This window comes from Hemibagrus wyckioides, linkage group LG14 (genome assembly GCF_019097595.1).
Source record: "Hemibagrus wyckioides isolate EC202008001 linkage group LG14, SWU_Hwy_1.0, whole genome shotgun sequence".
In the NCBI taxonomy this organism is placed as follows: Eukaryota; Metazoa; Chordata; class Actinopteri; order Siluriformes; family Bagridae; genus Hemibagrus; species Hemibagrus wyckioides.
Window position 1 is genome coordinate 11,310,780 of NC_080723.1, and position 9,708 is coordinate 11,320,487.

The following is a 9,708-nucleotide window of genomic DNA, read 5'->3' on the forward strand; positions in this document are numbered from 1 at the left end:
TAAAAAAATTTTTGAAAACGAATTTTTTGTTTATTTAAAAAGTAATGCTTTTTATATCTAAATGTTTCTACCGACAGTAATGCATTTATGTGTGATGTGTGGGGGATTTTTTTTTATATAAATCTAAGTCTAATTGACGTCTGAACATACTCAATATTTCCACTGAACCATTTTAAATATAAAAGATGTAAAGTAGTTTTTTAATCAAACAAAAATGCCATTGCAATATTTTAGACACCTTAGTCTAAACAACATATTTCTTGATTTAAAAATTCTTGTCAGTTGCCAACAATAAATTTACAATCTTCCAAATAAATGTATGTAAATGATTGAATGTGTGGGGACATTTTAGGACAGAAAGTTTTATCTACTATTTGACAAAATGTCTAAACATTTCAGAAGTGTAGTATTTTTCCTGTTTGGGGTTCTGACTGGGTTTGGGTGAGTGATTGTGAATGGATGAGGTGTAATGTGCACAGTGAATATTGTAAGAGCTGAATGATGTATTTCTCTTCTCTTTATCTGCAAGCTCTTTACACACAATAATGCTGTGTGCCTTCTCTCCCCCCGCTCTAGTGAGATGCTGATTTGTTGTCTTTATCCTCACAGCTGGAGCATCTCTCTCTCTCTCTCTCTCTCTCTCTCTCTCTCTCTTGCTTGCTCTCTCCTCTGTTTAACCTAAACAACGCACCAGTTATTTCATTAACACAGTGGGGATTGTTTAGACAGACGCAGGCGAGAGAAAGACAAATCGAAGCCTTGGAGGACAATGAAACATCTGGCCATGTTAATGCACTTCATCTCTGTTTGCATGTAGATCCAATCTACATGTGCCTGAATACATGCTATCCTATAGGCTACTGTTGATGGTTCACAACACAACTGCCTACAGTGTGTGTGTGTGTGTCTGTGTGTGTTGAGAGTTTAACTTAAATATAAATCATGAGCCATTTCAATACACTTAATTGACATTTTACTTAAATAATGGGTTTGGCTTTTTAAACTTGTTTTCTACTGCTAGGGAGCTGCTGCTGTAGCCTTAAAATCTTAAAGGAAACAAGGAACTTGTAAACATTTTCCATGAGTGCCTAAAAGTGTATTATAATGCATTCTTCACATCTGTTATGAGCAAGGGAGTGTAACAAATCAACATGAAATAATCACAGCAAATAATACAATATGCCTCTGATTATTGACAAACCCTTTATTCTGTGCTGTTAATGGTTCACACTGACTGAGGAACACAGAGTGGGTTTGTTACTGACACTGAGCATGTGTCTTCCTGATGTGACACACACACACACACACACACATTTGCCCACATAATTTAATATGACGGTGGCTCACCCTCACATGTTTATCTTTATCTCTCCCTCTTTTTCAACAGGTGTGCTTCCTCACAACCCTGTCACAGTTATCTCAGCCTGCATTCCAGCCTTTTACGAATGTGTGTGTGTGTGTGTGTGTGTGTGTGTGTCTCTGTGTGTGTAAGCAAGTGTGCATATTTGTGAATGTACAGATAATAATAATAATAATAGTAATAGTAATAATAATAATAATAATAATAATAAGGAAGAAGAAGATGTTGATGTTGTTGCTTTTAAGAAAGCATGTTTGTATGTTGAGATCAACATAAAAATTACTACACAGGATTAGAAGAACCAAAACAAATAAAATCATTTACTGTCTATAGCAACTGCTGCTGTACAAAAATAATTCCCGTTCTTAAGACAGCAGAACATTAAAACACAATATTTCTCAGAAAGTAGTCGCTGTTAACATAAATTAAACTTATAGACAGTGAATTATTTGGTGCAAGATCATTTAAAAAGAAATAAAATAATTAAATAAAAAATTAAATAAAATCAATTCTGAAATGTCTGAACTCCCAGCAGTTAAAACAGCAGTAATAGTGTTACACTGAGGATGGTGTTGTAACATGTAGCCAAATGTCAGTATCTACATCTATATCTGCTGTAAGAAGTGTAGCGGTCAACATTCCTTCATTTTCAGGGAGAAGCAGGAGAAAACTGGAGAACCTGAAGGAAACCCAAGCGATGTAGGAAGACTATGTAGAGAATCTCACACTCAGTAACCTGAGGTCAGGACTGAAGAAGAAAGGACCTCAGAGCCATGATGCACTTTTAATTATTGCACTCTGTCTTTATCCTGAGATTTTTGATTTTTGACTCAGATTTTTGATTTATTTGTTTTATTTTTTTTTTTACTAGACAGTCTATTAATGACTAAACGTTTACACTGCTGTTCGAATCGTAGAATGTGATGCAAACCTGCATATTTTATCTGTTTATTCTCCTTTTCACGTGGAGGCGCTACAGACTGTTTAACACAGAGCAACATGGAACAGAGGAAGCACAAAACCAAGATGGCGGCCAACAGAGCTGGTAATTACTATCGTTGCCATAGATACGCTCATTCGTGCTTAAGAAATTATTCCTATTAAAAAATAAAAATAAAATTATTAACACGTGTTAATTTTCTGAAGACGGGCTATATTATTTGCTCCAGTGTTTACTGTTAGATTGTTTTTCTAGACCCAATACTGAACGCCGTGTTTTTAAGCTTTTATTACGGAAACTATTAGGTAACTTACGTTAGCTTTCTGTCATGTGCTAGAAATGAATCGCCTACAAATCATTTAATTCAGCTTAGCTAGTTGTTCGTTTATTGTTTTATTTATTTTTTTTTATTATTATTCATCCTTTAAATACCCAACAGAATTATCCTTAAACAAATCAAAAACAGATTTGTTATTCTGTCATACAAATATTGTCATCTTGCATACAGCTGTAAAGTGAGGGGAAAATATCTATATGGTATATATGCAGGTTCGGGGAAAATCTGGAGAAAGGATGGACGTTTAGCAATGTTTTCCCCCCCAAAAATATGATAATAATGTAATAAAGACTCAAGATTTCAAAAGTTGTGAATGTATGGTTGTTAGACTATATGGCTAAAAGATATGGCTGATATATTTTTCATTTATGATACAATAACAAGACAACTGATCACAGATAGATTGAAAAAGCTGCAAAAGTCTTTTATAAACATGAAACCCACAAAACCAAGAACACTGAGGTCCATAGAACTACATAAGAGTCCAGTCGTGTGACAAGAGCAAACACACACACACACACACACATACCCCTACCCCTACCCACATGTTGTTCCATGATGCCACAAAGAGTCAACTGTAAATGAGGAATACAGGTGATGGTATAACCTGTGTAAACAGCAAATATTCTTGTGGTTGTATATCATCATTATTCTGTTGTCTATGTAAGCTCTGTGGAAGACTTTCAGTGAGTCAGCAATGTAGAATCGAGTTTGATCAATGTTCCTTGATGGTTTTTATAGTCTTCTCTATTAAAACTTACTATATATGCTATATACAGTACTTATAAACACAATACTTAATCCATACAACTAACTGTTATACTTTATTTCTGCCTCTGTTTTATTGTCCTTAGACAGAACCTCCAGTGTTGTATCCTTTTACTAATGTATACTCGCAGGATACTCACAAAAACATGACATTTTTAAGAAGTTAAATTTGTAATGTGGATCTTTGAAACTAACCTTTCCTAAGCATGTTATGTTACTAAAAATAAGTTATTTCACCTTAACCAGAGGCCTCAGCTTTCCTCTGTGCTTCTCCAAATTCTACTTTACCTCTCTGCATTCTACAGCCTCTTCTACTTCCTTTCCAGCCTCTGTATGATCATCTACAAAAGTAAGTACACATATACCTGAATACAATAATTAAGCAGCAGGAAAAACAAAAGGAATCAGTATGTGTACAAGCACATGACAGAATAGGACAATATTTGTTTAGGTGATTGATTGTTTTTTAATGGACTGTTGGATAATTAAGGTTCTACTTGCAGCCCCTTCTTCAAACAGTGTGTCAAGGGACAATCAAAATGCTCTTAATATTTTAGATATTTTCTAAGCACGTAGTTTTTAGTTAGACGAGTTTGTTGATCCTGAGTTCTGGCACTTTCCTCAACCCTCATGTTACTTTGAATAAAAGCATTAAGTAAAAAAAAATAACAGATGTTATATGACGCAGGTCAGATGTTGAGTTACCCTGACAAATATTTGGCACTAGACGTGTGCTTGCTTCTGCTGATGGCTGCTTTTGAGATCTTGAGAGTCTACTGGGGTAAGATAGAGCTGCCTAAGCTGCTTGACCTGATTAATACAGGTTTTGTTTTAATTTATTTAATTCATGCATGGATGATTATATATGATTATTTTTTTTATTTTGTATTGTATTCATTTATGGCTACATCTCTTTATCTCCCTCAGGAGTCAGAGGCAACCTGCAGGAGAGCGAGAGATATGTAGGTGCAAGTCTCCTCCTCACAGGAGCCACACTTCTGCTTTCAGTGTACTTCCTGGTGTGGCAGTCATACGTGCTAAGAGCTGATGTCATCATTAACGCTATCCTTCTCTGCATCTACGGCCTCTCTGGAGTAGCTGGCTTTGGAGTCCTTGCACGGTTCACCAGGTTAGACTTCAGGGGTAGAACAGTACAGCATTTTGCATGACATTTAATGAGTATAGAGAGAATGATGCAGTGACATGACTCCTGTGCTGCAGAAGACAAGATTTAAAGACATTGACCATGTTTAAACCAGAATGGTAATTTTTTTTCTCTATAGAGGCCACAAATGTTTTATTTGTTGTACACATGGAAGCTTGGAGGAGATGGTATTAATCAGAGATTATACTTATCTCGAGGGGTAAATTAGATATAGCACATTGATTATTAGAAAAAAACCAGAATATGTGTGTTAAAGCCTTTTATAATGAACACATGTTCTGTTGCTACACAGCTCTCAGTTTAACAGAAAAACTGTTAGAGTTCGAGGCTTTAATGAAGAACTCACCATGATCAGGTTTATTAACATCAGCACTACCTGATCATTTGATTTAATTTACACAGATTGCATCATTTCTTGTGCGTTTTATATTTACCTATTGTTTATGGGGATGAATGAAATCCGCTTGTTTTCTAAGCTTTGGACTTGGTGTGAATTATTTATTCGCCAGTCATTCATGAGTCTTGACACTTTATCTGCAGCCCAGTGCTGGTGTAGCTGATTCTTTGTCCCTATATGCATTAAATATGCTTTTGTGTTGGGCTTGCCGCCACAGAACCACTCCCACCTGGCAGGGCTGTGTTACAGTGATAACTTGCCTGCTGAAACTTCATAAATTAAGGGTGAAGCTACAGAAATGAAAAAATATGAATCAGAATTCAATAGATTAACTGCCACCCTATAACCTACATACTCTCAGGTATACACAGAAACCTGGATACAGCACACAATCCATTTAAAGGCTTAAATGATGAAAATTCTCCCCTGTTGATTATTTCTTAAATACATTCTCTGTTCAGAAACTGAGTAAATACATTATTTGGATGTCCTCAGAATTATTAAAAAAAAGAAAAAAAGAAAAACAGCTTAACTGACATATATTCAACTCCCTTTATTTTAACACTCTAAATTAGGACTGGTATTTGTCTTAAATACTCATTTCATTTCATACTGTTATTTCAAATCCACCTGTGTCCAGTGGTTGCACAATAAATGTCCTGACTTCGGGAAATCTCACAGCTAAAAAGGCATATCAGATCATCCCTACTGTCATGAAGAGTTGTTAGAAAGAAAAAAGATTACAGAATGCTGAGCAAAGCTTTGAAACTTCCTAAAAGGACTATGAACTCCCAAGATCAGGCTATCCTTCTAAACTGACCGAAGGCCAATTGTCAGAGAAGTGTCCTAGAGCCCAGCTACAACACTGAAGGGGTTACGGATCTCACTGGCTGAAACAGGAGAACCTACAAAGACGTCAACATAATTACTAGCTCCTCACAGATCCGGCCTCTATGGGAGATTGTCCAGAAGGAAGGCACTTATGAGAAAGGCTAAAATAAAGGCATGCCTGGAGTTTGCTAGAAGGCATGTGAGAAAATATGGGAAAAAAAGATGTGAGCCATTTGACCTAAAAAAAAAATGAAATTTTGGCACAGACTAATTGCTGTACAGCCCAAATCCCAGGTATCACCGTTTATACTATCAAGCATGGTGGTGGTGGTAGCATCCTGCTCTGGGGTTGCTTTTCAGTCAGAGGAACTGGAAAGCTGGGCAAAATGAGCGGAGCCAAATACAAGCAAATTCTTGAGGAAAAGCTGTTCCATTCATCCAGAAGTCTGTGACTAGGGAGAAAATTTATATTCCAGCAGGACAATGATCCAAAAGCACAGGGCAAAAAATGACAAAAGAATGGCATAAAGATGAAGGTTTCTGTTAAATCCAATTGAAAATCTGTGGTATAGCCTGAAAATTGCTGTACACCAGTGTTCTCCATGTAAGCTGAGGGAGAGTTGGAGAAGGTTTAGAAATAGAAAGATTTATGTTTACATGTATGCTGAGGAATGGTAGAAGATGCCCAAACCTCTAAAGCTCATAGAGACACACCTGAGATAACTCAAAGCTGTAAACGGACAATGCACTTTTGAGTATTGATTTTGGGGGTTTGGGAGGTGTTTATATATATTTTTTTACTTTCAGATAATTCTGAGAACATCTAAACATCTAAATAATTTATTTTATTTCTGTAGAGTCACTTCAGAAAGAGCAGAAAAACCCATTCAAATGTACATAAATATTATAGTATTAAAAACTAAAGTAGTGTTATCCTACTGAAAGCGATTATTTACGCACATGTGGTTCTACTGTTGAGCAACATTTTCTGTAGAAATTTTACTTTATCAGGAAGTAGTTGGACAATCATGTTTTGTTGCACTTACCTTATCTTGGATCACTCAAGGACACTCAAGTCTAAAGAGGCGTAAGAGCTGTCAGTGCTTAAATATTCATGTGAATTTAAATGACAATGCTGCCCAAGCCAGCTTTTGCTGCTCTATCGGTCAGTGTTATCTGAGAAGTTGTATTGTGCTGCATCTCTTCACACCTCTACACAGGTCTTCACTCTGCTTGCTCCTCACACTTCCTTCTCTCTGTGGTCATATGTTTTTTCTTTGACCATAACTGAGTTTTTAAAAAACTTAAAGAATTTTTCACTAACTTTAAATTAAAAAACTTTAAACTGATTTCACACAGTTTGCTCTAAAACAAAACAAATAATTCAGGTACTATTCAAACTATTCAGGTTTTTATGAAACTCTCAATCACAAAGGCATGTTAAAATATTGAAAATAAAACCAAAAAATGAAAAGTCTTAGCTCCCATTTAATGCTGATATAGTACCAGCCTTGCTTATAACAATCACCATCTCTAATCTCATGATCTGGTACAGACAGATAGTAGCTTCTATGGTTGAGATCATCATCACAGTATCATGACTTGCCCCTTAATAGCATGTTTGGCAGCACAGTGAACTCCTTATGGATGGCTGCATATAATTTTATCAGGTTCATGTTAGTACTTTAGTGAAATGAGTTACTGACAACCCAAATGGTCTTGACTGTTATGGTATTTTTTAACATCTGGCTAGTCTGTAAAATTGCTGATAACTTGATGATGATCGTGCAAATCATGATTCAGGATACTCCTTGTGTCTACTAGTGACAACTAATTTACTAGCAGTTAATTTGCAGTTTAGCAAATTCAGCTAGTGTTAGTGTTAAAAAGTTATGCTTAGTATAAGAGCAGATGAAACTCAATATCGAAGCTTGTGTTGTTTTCCTGTAACAATGCCTTCAATGAGGAATTAAAGCCTTGTTTAGGGATGAGTCCAGTTTTGGTTTCAAGTAGCTTGTAGTTTCGAGTAGTTTGTATACTGTCAGAATTCTCCATACTGTTGTTGCTGTCAGTATATTCTGGAGTGGCGTCAGTTGCCAGTTATATCTCCCAATAAGGTCATCTTGCTTTAAACTGTTGCATGCTATAAAAGTCTTTATTCTTTTGACCCATAGAAGTGTCTAGTGTGCAACTATAGCTTTGAAAACGGAGCATTTTACAACACAACTGGCTCCAAAGCGTCCAGAAGCTGCATCTCGCCCTTACAAGTGTTTGGTAGAGTTAGTGTGAGTGTAAGATGGCTAATGCTAGCAGATTAAATTTTTAGAGCATATATTTTGGGACTTTTAATAAGGACATTTATTAAAAGGGGATTTTTAATATGGGAATTTTTAGTTTTGGGGTATTTAAAAAAATAATTACCCTTATGTATTGTTGTACATAGATTATTTTAGCAGTTTGAAATTCACACTCAAATGTTTACTTGAATTGAAAATAATTATGAATGAATGAATTGTTCCCTTTTAAAGTTTTCTTGCTCTTTCTTATGTTTTTCAGTGTTTACTCATGAAACACAAGGTCTGTCCTGATGGTCTAAATCCACAGCTGCACCACCACTAATGTATGGATAGCATGCTGCATAATACACCAGTGAAGCTCCTCTGTCTCAGCAAACACACTGGTTGGAGTAGGATAAGAGAGCTGATAAAAGGCCATTAGCTACATTTCTCCACACTGAATGGAGAATAGATATTAAACAAAATCATTCTGGTTGTTTGTATCTTTTTGTAGATTTTTACAAAGTTTATTGTGTGAAAAATCTAGAGCTGCTGCTTACATAAAAAAATATAAGGCTTTCACTTGTACTGTAACTCCACCAACCTGTTAATTCTCTGAAACTGTTGTTGATAAAGTAATGCATCCACAAAGTGACATGTTTTTAATAAATATATTTTCATAAGTTTTTTTTTATTCAATTTATATTCTTTTCATAATAAAAGTGTAATTGCCATATTCTCATTGTGAGATTGAATTAATGAACCACTGCATGCACTACATCTGATATTTTAAAAATAACACTTTCAGATCTACACACTGGCTACCAAATGCAGGTCAACATATCAATCTCTCCTAAAGTTCTGTGTTTATAATTATCATGCATGTTATTATTATGCTGAATTATTACACAGTTTTAGTACAGTAACTGTTTTACTAACACTAAGATGGGAACATGTTGCCCTTGTGCAGTTTTCAATTATTTTTAATTTGTCCAGTAGAGGGAGCGTGTTTGTTTGTTTGAGATGACATGAGACTGACGAGGACATGTCTGCTGAAGCCTTACACCTTAGATCATTTAGCCAATGACCCAACCAACAGCAATTCAATCAGTGGTTTCCACATCTGCTATAGTAGTTCAGTGGTACATTTTTACTTTACACTGAGCAGTTTGAGTTTACAATTACCTTAGTCTCAGTTTTAAAGTTAATTGCACATGTTGGGCCAAAGGTCTCCATACATGGTGGAATTTTTCTCAAAATGACTTTTGGGACACTCTGTATCATGTCAGAATGTCATGGAGCTGTAGTTATAATGCTGGTTAGTAATATTTATAATAGTTATTGTGATTGATTTCTTGTGAACAAATGTATGTAATTGTTGGTAAAATTCTTAATCTGCCAAAACTAGTCTTTGATATGATAAAACCTGCTGATTTTTATGTAATTTAACAGCATATAAGAGTGTTTGTGCATATGAAATGCAGTGTGTCATAAAAAGACTGGAAAGAATGTCAGTTACAGAAATGGGAGTGATGACTGTCTTTATTAGGCATGATGTTCTTTGTGGATGTGTGTTTTAAAATAAAACTGAAAGGGAAAAAAAAGGAAGGAAATCAAAGTGCTTTTCAATGCCA

The 9,708-nt window shown here is 35.5% G+C and overlaps 1 protein-coding gene across 1 annotated transcript; it reads left to right on the forward strand.

Moving 5' to 3' along the window:
* Positions 1–2,129: 2,129 nt before the first annotated feature.
* On the forward strand, positions 2,130–8,810 carry LOC131364841 (transmembrane protein 80-like). The gene is made up of 6 exons (XM_058408255.1): positions 2,130–2,405; positions 3,492–3,508; positions 3,661–3,754; positions 4,094–4,186; positions 4,333–4,534; positions 8,355–8,810. Exons 1-6 carry the CDS (start codon positions 2,360–2,362, stop codon positions 8,365–8,367), a joined length of 465 nt encoding a protein of 154 aa, XP_058264238.1. The 5' UTR covers positions 2,130–2,359; the 3' UTR covers positions 8,368–8,810.
* The last annotated feature ends 898 nt before the right edge of the window (positions 8,811–9,708 follow it).

Bases quoted from the DNA above. Each gene is read 5' to 3' on its own strand.
- LOC131364841 (XM_058408255.1), top strand. From the start codon at position 2,360: ATGGAACAGAGGAAGCACAAAACCAAGATGGCGGCCAACAGAGCTG. The intron at 3,755-4,093 runs GTAAGTACACAT...TATATGACGCAG, and splicing joins CTGTATGATCATCTACAAAA to GTCAGATGTTGAGTTACCCT. The intron at 4,187-4,332 runs GTAAGATAGAGC...TATCTCCCTCAG, and splicing joins GATCTTGAGAGTCTACTGGG to GAGTCAGAGGCAACCTGCAG.